At 43.9% G+C, this 16,229-nt stretch overlaps 1 protein-coding gene across 5 annotated transcripts in view; it reads left to right on the plus strand.

The window, feature by feature from the left end:
* LOC139162868 (zinc finger protein 721-like) overlaps nt 1–14,152 on the plus strand; it is a 33,853-nt gene extending 19,701 nt beyond the window's left edge. For all 5 annotated transcript variants that reach the window (XM_070743731.1, XM_070743729.1, XM_070743728.1 and 2 more), the window contains exon 7: nt 7,987–14,152. In XM_070743731.1, coding sequence (XP_070599832.1) covers nt 7,987–11,042 — 3,056 coding nt within the window. In that variant the 3' untranslated portion in view covers nt 11,043–14,152. The remainder of the gene's footprint in view (nt 1–7,986) is intronic.
* Nucleotides 14,153–16,229: the final 2,077 nt, after the last annotated feature.

Here is a 16,229-nt window from a genome sequence, read left to right on the forward strand (position 1 = left end):
TCTCTTTCAAAATATTTCTATTCATTTGCCAGTTATAATGCTTTTTACTATTTCTCATGTAGACTATAACTGGATTATGGTCCGCCCAAGTATTAACATCTATTTCCACCTCTTGTATATACTCTGCTGTTGATTTAGGAGCCCACACCATATCTATTCTAGTCCAAATTTTGTGCGGGTTTGAGTAAAAAGTATATTGCCTTCTTTGAGGATGTCTTTCCCTCCAAATATCATTCAATAACAGTTCTGCTTTCATTTTTTGAAAAGTGGAGGGTAGTAAATTCTTTTTTTTCTTTTTATTATTTTTCTTCTCCCCCGAGTGGTCTAGTTGCCTGTTTGTTATGGCATTAAAATCTCCAATAATTAACATATTTTCCAAATTTAACTCTATAATTTTTTGGTGTAGTTTTTTATAAAATGCAATTTGATCATCGTTTGGGGCATATATAGAGACAATAGCAAGAGGTCTAGGTTCAATATTAACCTGGACAATCAAAATTCTACCTTCATTGTCACTAAATAATTGTTTGGAATTTATAGAACTTTCAACATACATTGCTACTCCTCTTTTCCTTTGATCTGCTAATGCAGCATACATATTTCCAATTTTATTATTTAACAATAAGTTCCGATTACTTTTTTTTATATGTACTTCTTGAAGTATAACAATTTGAGCCTTTTGGTTCTTAATTTTAGAAAATATTTGTTTTATTTTTTTTGGTTCATTTAATCCATTGACATTTACAGAGAAAATTTTTAAGTCTCTCAATGTGGTCATTTATTGTACTTCTTGGTTTCCTGCTGGGGTTGCTTTCTTCTGGCTCCGTGGTCCTGCTCCTCCACTTGTGCAGATGCCCCCATGGCTTCCGCCTGCATTGCTTCCAGTTCTCTTGTTAACTGTTCCATTTCGCTTATTCCACTATTTTCATAAAAGTCTCTTGCTTGATCCAGATTCTCCAACTTATATCTTGTTGATTTCCATGTCAATGACAGTCCTTGTGGAATAAGCCAGCGAAAAGTTATGTTCTCTTTGATCAAGAGTTTGGTCAAAAAGTGGTAGTCTCTTCTCGTCTCTCGAACACGTCTTGGAATTTGTTTTAATATTTTTATTTCTTTGCCTTTGTGTTGTAATTGACCAGTTCTTGACCAGTGCAATATGTCATCTCTCAAGGTTTTTCTTACAAATTTGATGTGAATCTCTCGTGGAAGATTAAAACGGCGTATGTAGCTGTTCGAAGTTCTAAAAGCTTCATCGATTTCTTTTATTATTTCAAGTGGGTCCATCTTGAGGATTTTCCCAATAATGTCAGCCATAATGGCCTTTAAATCTTCATCCTTTTCTTCTATTATATTTTGAAATCGTAGCCCATATGACGCACGTTGCATTTCCAGATGTGTGATTGATTCATCATATCTTCTGTAACGTGAATCCGCTCTGTCCTCAAGGTGATCAATTCTTTTCTCCATTTTCTCCGCCTTTTCTTCAGCTACTTTCATTCGGTCTTCACTGTCTTTCAAGGCTTGTTTGATCTCCTTCATCTGGTCTTTCATCTCTCCTGTGTCTACTTTCATATCAGCCATCTCTGCTTTTATTTCGTCTCTCTGTTGGGTTGCATCGCGTTGAGATTGAAGCATAAAATCATTTAGTGCAGTTAGTGTCTCTTGGATTGAGGCCAGCGAAGGTTGTTGTGGTTTCTCTTTGTCCTTCTCCTTGGTAAACATAGTTGCTGATAAGACCAGCTGTGCGGGGGATGGAAGAGGCGAGCCTTGGGGAGACGATGCAACAGATGTCTGCTTCTTAATTGTTTTGGTGTAGGTAGAAGTACTTGACATTTTAAAATTTGAAATTAATATTATTTTATGTTAGCAATATGTAGAAAATTACTATAAATTCCAAACCTACACAATTAATTACCCTAGGCAAACCACAATAAAAACTAAAATTTGGAATACAGTTCAGATACAAGTGCGATTAGAATTCAGTGTTCAGGATATAACTCGTAAATTCTTATTACTCTAAGTCCAGAGTTTATATAAAAAGAAAAGAAATTGGTTTGGCACAGCAGGGGGAAAGAAAATAGAAGGAAAACCAAAGGAGAAGGAGGAAGAAAGGAAATAAAGGGGAAAAAAGGAAGAGAGAGTAAAAAGAAGAGGGCAATCTGGAAGAAAAGAAAGAATATTATTCAATTAAGGAGGAGCAGGATACCAAGGGTTTTTAACAGTGCATATACAAAACCAAGATAATTATAATGTAATATGGGTTTAAAATTCAAAACTTAAAATTGTAAAAAGGAAGAAGCAAAAAACCAATTATTAATATTCCAGTCGTAATAGAATACTTTGTTGATTGAAGGTCTAATCTGTTGTAGAAAACACTTTGGCGTAGGTTAAAAGAAGGTCCCGTTGATTTAAAAAATAGAAACAGTAAAGTTTAATCTTCTCAAAATTTATGAAATCTCAGTTTTCCAAACGATTGCAATTTAATTATCCAATGTTAAAATGAAGTCGATCCGTCTCTCGCAGCTTAAGGGAAATTGTAAAGCCTCTCCGCTACGTATCTGACAGAACCGCCGTTAATCCAAACGAAATAATCCAACGAAGTAATCCAAATAGGGTCAATCAGATAATCCAAATACAATTCCTATTTGGAATACAAAAAATTCCAAATAGGAGGAAAATATTTTTTTATATATTTATTCAAGTTTTGTGACTAGATAGTAAGCAGTCTTAATCCTTCCGCTGAAAAAATCTGAGCCCGGACTTCATTTTCTAATATTTTTGTAACCAATTGCTTCAAGAGGGGAAAAAAAATTCAACCAAATAGTGTCATTTTATATCTATTAAACCTTTTAATGTCTCATTTTGAAATCCTTCAAATTCCCCTTGTTTTCAAACGTTTAACAGTTCAAGTCCAAATTCAAAAAAATAAGTGAAAGTAGTAAAAATAAGTTCCGGTTGTTGATTTGCGCCTGGATACAATGTTTTTCAACAACTTTCTCTTTCGCCTTCTTTTAAAACTTTTTATTTTCCGCTTTCTTTTACTTCAATCTTCTTATTTAACATGGAACATAGAAGAAAAAAATCTTTTTACCTTGATTGTAGCTTCTTTAGTGTATTCCTTTTTCACTGAGGATTGCTTTAATCTCTGCTTTCACTTTTCAGATGTTTCTTGCTTCCCGCTGGTTTGGTGGGATCGCAATGGCCGCGTCCTCTTACGAGAGGACCGGTGCTCCCTGCTCCAGAGCTGCAGGACAGACCCCCTGCCCCCGGAGCCTCGGCGATGGCTCCTCGGACAGAGGGAAATCCCCTGTTCTAGGATCGAGCCATCCGGACTCGATCCGATTGCGTTTGGGCAACCTCTGGGAGGGTGAGGGGAGTCTCAAGGCAGAGCCCTGCCAAGAGACTCCGCTGCGGTCCTCGACGAAACCGGAAGTCTCAGCTACGGCAATATTTATAATTCCCTCATTTCTAAGGTTACATCATTGTTTCCTCCTGTACATATTTATCTTTGCTAATCTTCAACATAAATTTGGCGACTAGTTCATTTTTTTTCGGTCAAAAGTCCATCGGGGTTTCCAATCGCTAATAAATATACAGTCATACCTCGTCTTACGAACCTAATTGGTTCCAGGGGGAGGTTCATAAGACGAAAGGTTCGTAAGATGAAACATTATTTCCCATAGGAAACAATGTAAAGTCAATTAATCCGTGCAACAAAAAAAAAAAAAACCGCAAAAAAACGCTGCCGCTCGGCTGTCACCTTTTAAAACAGCCTGGGGGCGCCAAACGCCAAACCCGAACTTCCGGGTTCGGCGTTCGGGAGGCCACCGAGAAGCCCCCAGGCTGTTTTAAAAGGTGACAGCCGGGCGGCGGGGCTTCCCAGCAGCCTCCGAACGCCGAACGCGGAAGTTCGGGTTTGGCATTCGGCTTCGGGAGGCTGCTGGGAAGCCGCCCGGCTGTTTTAAAAGGTGACAGCCGGGCTGGGGGGCTTCCCAGCAGCTTCCCGAACCCCGAACTTTTGCCGAATTTCCGGGTTTGGGGTTCGGGAGGCTGCTGGGAAGCCGCCCGGCTGTTTTAAAAGGTCGCAGCTGGGCTGGGGGGCTTCCCTGCAGCCTCCCGAACCCCAAACCCGGAAGTTCGGCAAAAGTTCGGGGTTCGGGAAGCTGTTGGGAAGCCCCCCAGCCCGGCTGTCACCTTTTAAAACAGCCGGGCGGCTTCCCAGCGGCCGCCGAATGTGGAAGTTCGGCTTTGGCGTTCGGCTTCGGGAGGCTGGTGGGAAGCCGCCCGGCTGTTTTAAAAGGTCGCAGCTGGGCTGGGGGGCTTCCCTGCAGCCTCCCGAACCCCGAACCCGGAAGTTCGGCAAAAGTTCGGGGTTCGGGAGGTTGCTGGGAAGTCCCCCAGCCCAGCTGCCACCTTTTAAAACAGCTGGGTGGCTTCCCACCAGCCTCCCGAAGCCGAACGCCAAAGTCGAACTTCCGCGTTCGGCGTTCGGCGGCCGCTGGGAAGCCGCCCGGCTGTTTTAAAAGGTCGCAGCCAGGCTGGGGGGCTTCCCAGCAACCTCCCGAACCAAACCCGGGGTTCAGAAAAATTTTGCCTCTTCTTACGAACTTTTTTCGAGTTACGAACCGGCGTTCGGAGACTGCTGGGAAGCCCCGCGGCTGTTTTAAAAGGTGACAGCCGGGTGGCGGGGCTTCCCAGCAGCCTCCGAACGCCGAACGTGGAAGTTCGGGTTTGGCTTTCGGCTTCGGGAAGCTGCTGGGAAGCCGCCCGGCTGTTTTAAAAGGTGACAGCCGGGCTGGGGGGCTTCCCAGCAACCTCCCGAACCCCGAACCCGGAAGTTCGGCAAAAGTTCGGGGTTCGGGAGGTTGCTGGGAAGTCCCCCAGCCCAGCTGCGACCTTTTAAAACAGCTGGGTGGCTTCCCACCAGCCTCCCGAAGCCGAACGCCAAAGTCGAACTTCCGCGTTCGGCGTTCGGCGGCCGCTGGGAAGCCGCCCGGCTGTTTTAAAAGGTCGCAGCCAGGCTGGGGGGCTTCCCAGCAACCTCCCGAACCAAACCCGGGGTTCAGAAAAATTTTGCCTCTTCTTACGAACTTTTTTCGAGTTACGAACCGGCGTTCGGAGACTGCTGGGAAGCCCCGCGGCTGTTTTAAAAGGTGACAGCCGGGTGGCGGGGCTTCCCAGCAGCCTCCGAACGCCGAACGTGGAAGTTCGGGTTTGGCTTTCGGCTTCGGGAAGCTGCTGGGAAGCCGCCCGGCTGTTTTAAAAGGTGACAGCCGGGCTGGGGGGCTTCCCAGCAACCTCCCGAACTGAACCCGGGGTTCAGAAAAATTTTGCCTCTTCTTACGAACTTTTTTCGAGTTACGAACCGGCGTTCGGGAGGCTGCTGGGAAGCCCCGCCGCCAGGCTGTCACCTTTTAAAACAGCCGCGCGGCTTCCCAGCAGTCTCCGAACGCCGGTTCGTGACTCGAAAAAAGTTCGTAAGAAGAGGCAAAATTTTTCTGAACCCCGGGTTCGTATCGCGAGTTGTTCGTATCACGAGGGGTTCGTATCTTGAGGTACCACTGTATATGTTTTCTTTTCCCTGATCAGAGTCAGTTTAGTCATCATTGAGAAGTCAATCACCTTCAACCATTCCACCCTTTTAATTATTGTCCAGCCCTTTTAGTTTTTCTGTTTGTAATAATCTCATAAAGTTCTGATTTCAGTTGGGTGTTAATTTTAAATTCTGGGTGTCACTGAATGTCTTTGAATCCAAATTTTTCTAGCTATTTTAGAAGGCCATCCAAGCCTTACAAAACCATCCTTTATCTTGTCCACATTTCCAATAATGGTTTGAGGTACATTTATACACCTTTTCAATATTTTTTCTGTTGATTTCTATATTCCTCAGTCTGTGTAGAGTAGTGATTTTCAACCTTTTTTGAGCCGCAGCAAATTTTTCACATTTACAAAATCCTGGGGCACATTGAGCGAAGTGGGGGCACTAAAAAAAGTTTGGACAAAAAAATCTCTCTCTCTCTTTCTTTCTCTCTCTCTCTCTTTCTCTCATACACCACACCGGCAACAGCAGCATCGGGCAGTAGCCGGGAGTGGCGGCAGAGCAGTCGACTGCGAGCGAGAGCCCTGAAGGTGGTGGCTGGACGTGTTGCTGGACGCTGTACATGCTGGCGCTGTGCTGGGCATGGGTGCAGGGCTGGCACCTCTATTCCGGCCCAGCCAGCGAGCCAGTACCAGCCCCGCAGCGCCAGCATGTACCGCGTCCAGCAACATGTCCAGCCGCCGCTGTCGGTGCCGCTGCCCTGGAGCTCCCGCTCGCAGCCGCCACCCCCCGGCTACTGCCTGGTGCCACTGCTGCCAGCGCCCTCCCACTGGGCCCCACTTGATGCCACCAGGGAAGCTCCAGCTGGGTGGGGTGCTACCAGTGCCTCCACCCTGGAGCTCCCGCTCGCAGCCACCGCCCCCCAGCTACTGCCCAGTTTCACTGCTACCGGCGCCCTCCTGCTCTCACTGCCGGTGTCCTCCCGCCGGGCCCCAAAGGTCACTTGCTGCCACTGCCGCCAGGGAAGCTCCAGCTGGGAGGGGCGCTGCCGGTGCTGGTGCCTCCACCCTGGAGCTCCCGCTCACAACCACTGCCCCTCGGCTACTGCCAACTTTTTACTAAGTCTGCACTTCTATTTCTACTAATTTTTTCTCATCATTCCTATCGTCCTTTTCCTCCCACTTAGGACTGTGTGACTGTCACTTGTTGCTTGTATCCTAAGATTTTTATTAATATTGTTTCTTCATTGCTTATTTGACCCCTATGACAATCATTAAGTGTTGTACCACATGATTCTTGACAAATGTCTCTTTTTCTGTTATGTACACTGAGAGCATATGCACCAAAGACAAATTCCTTGTGTGTCCAATCACACTTGCCCAATAAAGAATTCTATTCTATTCTATTCTGTATCTGAACAACTCCCACTTCTTATGCAAACCTCACAACATAATACAAAGTCCAATTTCAAATTGGGAAATCAAATCTTTCCATTTTCTTAGAAATTTGGAGAATTTGATATTTAATCCATGGTTTTTCTCTTGTCATATGTATCTCCCAAAATTTCCGCCTGGTGCACCAGTTGCGGCCCTATTTGGACAGGGAGTCACTTCTCACAGTCGCTCATGCCCTCATCAACTCGAGGTTCGATTACTGCAACGCTCTCTACATGGGGCTACCTCTGAAAAGTGTTTGGAAACTTCAGATCGTGCAGAATGCGGCCGCGAGAGCCATCGTGGGGCTTCCTAGATTCGCCCACGTTTCTGCAACACTCCGTGGCCTGCATTGGCTGCTGATCAGTTTCCAGTCACAATTCAAAGTGTTGGTTATGACCTTTAAAGCCCTGCATGGCATTGGACCAGAGTACCCCCGGAACCGCCTGCTACCGCATGAATCCCAGCGGCCAATAAGGTCCCACAGAGTTGGCCTTCTCCAGGTCCCGTCGCCCAAACAATGTTGTTTGGCGGGCCCCAGGGGAAGAGCCTTCTCTGTTGCAGCCCTGGCCTCTGGAATCAACTCCCCCCGGAGATTAGAACTGCCCCCACCCTCCTTGTCTTTCGTAAATTACTCAAGGCCCATTTATACCGCCAGGCATGGGGGAGTTGAGACACCTTTCCCCCAGGCTTTTTTATATTTATGTTTGTGTATGTATATGTTGTTTGCTTTTTTAAATATGATAGGTTTTATGTGCTTTGTAATATTAGATTTGTTTTCGCTGGAATATTGTTTTTATTATTGTTGTGAGCCGCCCCGAGTCTTCGGAGAGGGGCGGCATACAAATCTAATAAATTGAATTGAATTGAAAATTGAATTAATAAAGAAAGCCCAGATTAGAGGGCTTATCTAGATCTAAGAAGTTTGAAGCAGTTTATTTTTCATTAAATTCAATCTTCCGATGCTTTGCCGTTTTTTCCCTAATGCTGTTATCATTTTTCTTTTTTGTGAAGGTAATAATGGGGAGGAAGATGAAGATTCTAAAGAACTATTCGAAATGATCAGCCATAGATACAGTGTGAAGAACCCAACAACTCTAATGGAAGTGGAAAGCCACGAGAGAGACCACTCAACTAATGGCAATCGGGAAAGTTCATCGTCCGACCTTGCATCAATGGCCCAGCACGGAAAAATAAAAAATGAATATATTGGAAAATGTATGAAAGTATTCATAAACAAATTAGACGAAGATCAACACGATCAAATCCAAATCAAAGGAGAATATATATGTGCAGATAATGGAAAAAACTATAAATGGAACCTCTCTCTCCCCCATGAAAATGGGTCCCGTAGATCTCAAAGAAGAATCTACACAGGGGAGAAGCCCTATAAATGCACAGAGTGTGGGAAGAGCTTCTCCCACAGTTCTTCTCTCAATCTTCATAAAAGGATCCACACAGGGGAGAAACCCTATAAATGCATGGAGTGTGGAAAGAGCTTCACTTTTAGTAATTCCCTTACTTCCCATTACTGGGTCCATACAGGAGAGAAGCCCTATAAGTGCATGGAGTGTGGAAAGAGCTTCTCCCAGAGTTCTTCTCTTAACCTTCATAAACGAATCCATTCAGGGGTGAAGCCCTATAAATGCATGGAGTGCGGAAAGAGCTTCACTTTTAGTAATTCTCTTACTTCCCATTTCCGAATCCACACGGGGGAGAAACCCTATCAATGCACGGAGTGTGGAAAGAGCTTCACTTTTCGTAACTCCCTTACTTCCCATTACTGGGTCCACACAGGGGAGAAGCCCTATAAGTGCACGGAGTGTGGAAAGACCTTCGTTCAAAGTTCTTCTCTCAATCTCCATAAAAGGATCCACACTGGAGAGAAACCCTATAACTGCATGGGGTGTGGAAAGAGCTTTTCCTCGAAGGCGTATCTTAAGACCCACGGGAGGATCCACACGGGGGAGGATCCTTACAAGTGCACCGAATGTGGAAAGAGCTTTTCTACAAAGGCCTACCTTAAGATCCACGGAAGGATCCACACAGGGGAGAACCCTTACAAATGCACGGAATGTGGAAAGTGTTTTTCCACGAAGACGTATCTTAAGATCCACGGAAGGATCCACACAGGGGAGAATCCTTACAAGTGCACGGAATGTGGCAAGAGTTTTTCCACGAAGTCGTATCTCAATCACCATAAAAGGATCCACACAGGGGAGAAGCCCTATAAGTGCACAGTGTGTGGAAAGAGCTTCTCTCAAAGTTCTTCTCTTATTCTTCATAAGCGAATCCACACAGGGGAGAAACCCTATCAATGCACGGAGTGTGGAAAGAGCTTCACTTTTAGCAATTCTCTTAATTACCATTCTCGTATCCATTCAAGGGAGAAGCCGCACAAGTGCGCAAAGTACGGAAAGCGCCTCTGCGAAACTTCTTCTTGCCCTCTCCATAAACGAACCCATACAGGAGAGAAGCCGTATAAATGCACGGGATGTGGAAAGAGCTTCCCCAAGAGCAGTGAGCTTGCTTTCCATAAAAAGATCCACACGGTGGAGAACCTACACAAATGTACGGAGTGTGGGAAAAGCTTTACGAAGAACAGTCAACTTATTTATCATACTAGGGTCCATACTGGGGAGAAGCCCTATAAGTGCATGGAGTGTGGAAAATGCTTTACGGTCAGTGGTAACCTTATCTCCCACAAAAAAATCCACTCGGGGGAGAAACCTTACAAATGCATTGAATGTGGAAAGAGCTTTTCCACGAAGTCGTACCTTAGTACCCATGCGAGGATACACACGGGGGAGAAGCCTTATAAATGCACGGAGTGTGGGAAGAGTTTTTCTACAGACCGTTATCTCAATCACCATAAAAGGATCCACACAGGGGAGAAGCCCTATAAGTGCACGGAATGTGGGAAGAGCTTCTCCCACGGTTCTTCTCTTAACCTTCATAAAAGGACCCACACAGGGGAGAAGCCCTATAAATGCATGGAGTGTGGGAAGAGCTTCACTTTTAGCAATTCCCTTACTTCCCATTACTGGATCCACACAGGGGAGAAGCCCTATAAGTGCGCGGAGTGTGGGAAGAGCTTCTCCCAGAGTTCTTCTCTTAACCTTCATAAACGAATCCATACAGGAGAGAAACCCTATCAATGCACGGAGTGTGGAAAGAGCTTCACTTTCCGTAATTCTCTTACTTCCCATTCCCGCATCCATACAGGCGAGAAACCCTATCAATGCACTGAGTGTGGAAAGACCTTCACTTTCCGTAACTCTCTTACTTCCCACTACTGGGTCCACACAGGGAAGAAGCCGTTTAAATGTATGGAATGTGGAAAGAGTTTTTCTACCAAGACCTATCTTAACACCCACGAAAGGCTCCACACTGGGGAGAGCCCTTATAAGTGCATGGGGTGTGGAAAGAGTTTCTCAACGAAGGCGTATCTTAAGACCCATGAAAAGATTCACACCGGGGAGAATCCTTACAAATGCACGGATTGCGGAAAGAGTTTTTCTACAAAGACCTATCTCAACACCCACGCAAGGAGCCACGCGGGGGAGAAGACTTGTAAATGCACGGAATGTGGAAACGGCTTCCCTAACAGCGCTGAACTTGCTTTCCATAAAAAGATCCACACAGGACAGAAATCACATAAATGTTTGGAGTGTGGGAAGAACTTTACTAAGAACAGCCAACTTATTTACCATAGCAGGGTCCACACAGGGGAGAAGCCATATAAATGTATGGAGTGTGGAAAATGTTTCAGTTTCAATGGTAACCTTATCTCCCATAAAAAAATACACTCGGGCGAGAAACCTTATAAATGCATGGAGTGTGGAAAGAGTTTTTCTACAAAGTCCTACCTTAAGATCCATTCAAGGATCCACACAGGGGAGAAGCCTTATAAATGCGTGGAATGTGGAAAGAGTTTTTCTACGGAGTGTTATCTTAATCACCATAAAAGGATCCACACAGGGGAGAAGCCGTATAAATGTATGGTGTGTGGGAAAGGTTTTATTATGAAGAGTTATCTTAACTACCATAAAAAGACCCACACAATGTAGAATCTTCAAGAGGACTAATGGCAGTATTTCCATATACAAATAAATTTGCATGAGAATCTGTTAAAATGTTAGGTTTAGTTATTGAACTATGTGCATTTCCTAACTACATTTACTGAATTAGGAAAGGGGTGGGGTTTTTTGGTCTGATCTTCACAACTTGAAGACCAAGAGAAATGAATTTATAATGGAAACTAAACACTGGGTATGTTGTGTTGTAATTAAGAACAGCTATTTAATTAGATTCCCCAAGAAGCAGGAGCTGCACCTCTTCCAGATAAAACTTTTTAAAGCCTTTCTTCCTCTGTAGCAGAAATGAGAATAGGAACTTCCAAATACAACGTAAAGTCTTCCAATCCCCTGTGAAAAACTGAGACCTAATGAACCAGTATGGATGTAGAAGCGGAAACCTTTTCGCCTGTCATGCTGTTAGAGAATAATCACATAGCTATTAATTAATCCTAAGCTGCATCAACAGGGGAATATACTCCAAGACCAAGGAAGTCTTAATGCCATTGTACTACACGCTGGTCAGACCACACCTGGAGTACTGTGTTCAGTTCTGATCACCACACTTCAAAAGAGACGTTGAAACTCTGGAGAAGGTGCAGAAAAGAGCAACCAAAATGATCAGGGGTCTAGAAACCAAGACTTACGAAGAGAGACAGCGGGAACTGGGCATGGATAGCCTAGAAAAAAGGAGGGCCAGAGCGGACATGATAGCAGTCTACAGGTATACGAGGGGTTGCCACAGAGAGGAGGGGATCACTTTATTCTCCAGGGCACCGGAGGGCCGGACGAGGAACAACGGTTGGAAGCTGACCAAGGAGAGATTCAACCTGGAAATAAGGAAGAACTCCCTGATGGTCAGAAGGATCAACCAGTGGAACAACCTACCAGCGGACGTTGTGAACTCCAACACTCTGGACATTTTTAAGAGGAAATTGGACTGCCATTTGGCTGGGATGCTATAGGGTTCCTGCTTGGGCAGGGGGTTGGACTTGATGACCCGCATGGTCCCTTCCAACTCTAACAATAAATAAATAAATACTTCAAGTGTGAAGAATCTTTCAGGATAAAGAATTCCCCTCTCACAAAAAGGAGCCAGAATGACCAGAAGCCCCTGAAATGCATGTGCAAAAGACTTTCCAAGCATCAGGACCATACTTTGCGTTTCTGTGATGAGATGAGGGCTAAGAAAACGCTTACATTTAATGTAAATGAAAATGTCTATCAATGGTTCTGTATACAACAGTCGCAGCCCCTTCTTCATTGGAGGGTTTGTTGTACAGAAGGAGAAGTTTGGCAATGTAGGGAAAATGCAATTTGTGCAGCTCGCAAGAATGGCTAAGAGACATCCGAGAGAACTGTCAATTAAGGATGAGACCCTCGGGTTGTGAAAACCCAGAGAAGAGCCTTTCATGCAGCCGACCATGGTACAGAATTCTCCAAAGGGGTTCCAGTAATTGACGAGTGCTGGGGAGATCCCATTTGGAATACTGTGTTCAGTTCTGGAGACCTCACCTACAAAAAGATATTGACAAAAATTGAACGGGTCCAAAGACGGGCTACAAGAATGGTGGAAGGTCTTCAGCATAAAACGTATCAGGAAAGACTTCATGAATTCAATTTGTATAGTCTGTAGTAGATCCTTGGAACAAACTTCCAGCAGATGTGGTTGGTAAATCCACAGTAACTGAATTTAAACATGCCTGGGATAAATATATATCCATTGTAAGATAAAATACAGGAAATAGTATAAGGGAAGACTAGATGGACCATGAGGTCTTTTTCTGCCGTCAGTCTTCTATATTTCTATGTTTCTGTGCATAGCTAGAGGTATAACAAGCAGGAAGAGGGAGATTGTGATCCCGCTGTATAGAGCGCTGTGAGACCCCATTTGAAATAATACTGTGTTCAGTTCTGGAGACCTCACCTACAAAAAGATATTGACAAAAATTGAACGGGTCCAAAGACGGGCTACAAGAATGGTGGAAGGTCTTGAGCATAAAACGTATCAGGAAAGACTTAATGAACTCAATCTGTATAGTCTGGAAGACAGAAGGAAAAGGGGGGACATGATCGAAACATTTAAATATGTCAAAGGGTGAAATAAGGTCCAGGAGGGGAAGTGTTTTTAATAGGAAAGTGAACACAAGAACAAGGGGACACAATCTGAAGTTAGTTGGGGGAAAGATCAAAAGCAACATGAGAAAATATTATTTGACTGAAAGAGTAGTAGATCCTTGGAACAAACGTCTAGCAGACGTGGTTGGTAAATCCACAGTAACTGAATTTAAACATGCCTAGGATAAACATAGATCCATCCTAAGATAAATACAGGAAATAGTATAAGGGCAGACTAGATGGACCATAGGTCTTTTTCTGCCGTCAGTCTTCTATGTTTTTATTATGATTGGGGAAGAGAGAGGAAACCCTCTTGACAAATCCTATGGAGATTCTCGTACAGACAGTTCATGGTTGTCCCAAAGCTAGTTTTTCAAAATGCAACTGGATTTTCCTTGTGTTTTCTTGAAAACATTTCACATCTCCACAGCATCTGAAGACGCTTCTCTAAAACTGAAGATGCTAGATAGGAAGGGGCGTGGCCAGCACCCCAGCGTTACAGGTGTGTCCTGCACTCCATGGAAAACCCCAAATCCCAGCTATTTGGGGACCTGGAACCGGACTGGAACCTGGTCAGAGCTGTCTTGGTCGTGGAGAAGAGAGGTACCAGTCAGTAGTTGGGGGGGGCTTGCAAACCCCCCCAGAGAGCTGGCATCTGTCTCGACCAGCAGTTGTGGAAGATGACTCGGTGACCATTAGCTGGGATGGTCACAATTGGAAAGATTGAAATAGAGAGATCATGGCTTGCCTGGGCGACAAGTTCTAAGCGTTTGTGCTGGAGAGACGTGAAGATGTGACTAATATGTGTGTTGTTGAACTGTTTTTTAATTAGGAATTTAGAAATTGCTTGCTTTTCCCCCCTTCTTTTTATTGTTTATGGTTAATGTAATTTTATATTGTTGTGAGCCGCCCCGAGTCCTTTGGGATTGGGCAACATAGAAGTCAAATTAAATAAATAAAATAATAAACAAGAAGCATTGAAGCTGGGTGAATGTTTGGCTGATTTAATGATAAAAAGAAGGAATTCAAAAGTAGACAAAATAATTATTGCCACCCTCGGAGAGGGTCCGCAACTTGGGCGTCCTCCTCTATCCACAGCTGACATTGGAACATCATCTAGGTCTTAGCTAGTAAAATACAATTCAAGGCATTCTATATAGGTACATGGTGGACCACATGCAATTTGACATGGACAAAAGGAGGGATTTGATTAATGAAACTGAATTGCGACAACTGATGGGGCGATGGGACAAGGTAAGATGATATATGGAGAATAGGATCCAAGACCAAGCTATAAGAAACAAGTTGGAATCACTTTATAATATGTAAATAAATATTTCGCTCTTGGGTTAAAACGATTTATATAAGAAACACCCCCGATTGGTGGTGGGGTACGAATGTTTGTCTGGTGGTGGGCACAATCACTGAGCACTTGTTATATGTTGTGTGTGTGTTTTTCTTATACAGTGATACCTCGTCTTACAAACGCCTCGTCATACAAACTTTTCGAGATACAAACCCGGGGTTTAAGATTTTTTTGCAACACAGCAAACGAAATCACTGCTGGATTTCGTATTTCATCAGCAGTCGGGCGCTTCCCAAGCACCTAGTACTGCGTGATGTAGCGGCGAATTATGTTTGCCGATCCCAGTAAAGCGGCCTTTTGCAATTGACAGATGGAGATTTTGTCAATTCCCATGGTTTTCAAATGTCCGCTGAGATCCTTTGGCACTGCGTCCAGCGTGCCAAGTACCACTGGGACCACTTTCACTGGCTTATGCCAGAGTTGTTGCAGTTCGATTTTTAGATCTTCGTATTTCACTAATTTCTCTAGCTGCTTCTCCTCAATTCTGCTGTCTCCTGGGATTGCGATGTCGATGATCCATACTTTTTCTCCACGATCACAATGTCTGGTGTGTTATGCTTCAGAATTCAGTAAGTCTGAAGTTGGAAGTCCCACAGTAGTTTTGCTTGCTCATTTTCGACCACTTTTTCGGGCTTATGATCCCACCAGTTCTTTGCCACTGGTAAATGGTAGTTCCGGCACAAGTTGTTGTTATTATTATTATTATTAATAATAATAATAATAATAATTATTATTATTATTATATTTGTATGCCACCTGTCTCCATAGACTCAGGGCGGCTTACAGCAATGATAAAAACAATGTATAACAAATCTAATATTTAAAAACTCTAAAAAAAAACCTATTTAAAAAGCAAAACATACGCACAAACATACCATGCATAAACTATATAGGCCTGGGGGAGATGTCTCAATTTCCCCACAACGCCTCAAACACGATCTAAGTATTGCCCACAAGATTATATGCTGCAACACCCTGCCTGTTAATGATTACTTCAGCTTCAACCGCAACAACACAAGAGGGGGAATATTAAAAGAGGCAGAATGTATTTCCCCAGTGGAGAAATGGAGAAACATGTTCTTCAAGGCCAAAAGCAGCCCCAGTCCTTTCTCAATAGCCTCCAGCACATTAATTTTATTAGATTTATAGGCTGCTCTTCTTGCGGACATCATCATTATTTATTATTATTATTATTATTAATAATAATAATAATTATTATTATTTATTAGATTTGTATGCCGCCCCTCTCCATAGACTCACAGCAATAATAAAACAGTATATAATAAATCTAACATTAAAAAAGTATCTAAAAACCCATTAATTTAAAACCATTCAACGCAAGCATAAAATATATAAGCCAGGAGGAAATGCCTCAATTCCCCCATGCCTGACGGCAGAGGTGAGTTTTAAGAAGTTTGCCTGAAGTCTTTAGAGATGGATAGTTGGTGGCCATTGAGAAAGACTGGGACAATCTCTTCATAAAACACACGGAAGGAGAGCAATTAATTCCCTGCCTCTCCCTTTCCTACCCTCTAAGCCTGAAACGCCCGCACTTCGCATTGATTCCTCTAGATGGCGCCCTCTAGCCAAGAGAAAGGAAGACCAATTGAGCCCCTGGAGGGCGAAGATCACTGATTTCCAGAGGAGGCCACAAAGGAAGTGACGTCACAGAGCTGCCTCTCTAGCCACCAGCTCTC

This window comes from Erythrolamprus reginae, chromosome 2 (assembly GCF_031021105.1).
Source record: "Erythrolamprus reginae isolate rEryReg1 chromosome 2, rEryReg1.hap1, whole genome shotgun sequence".
Lineage (NCBI taxonomy): Eukaryota > Metazoa > Chordata > Lepidosauria > Squamata > Dipsadidae > Erythrolamprus > Erythrolamprus reginae.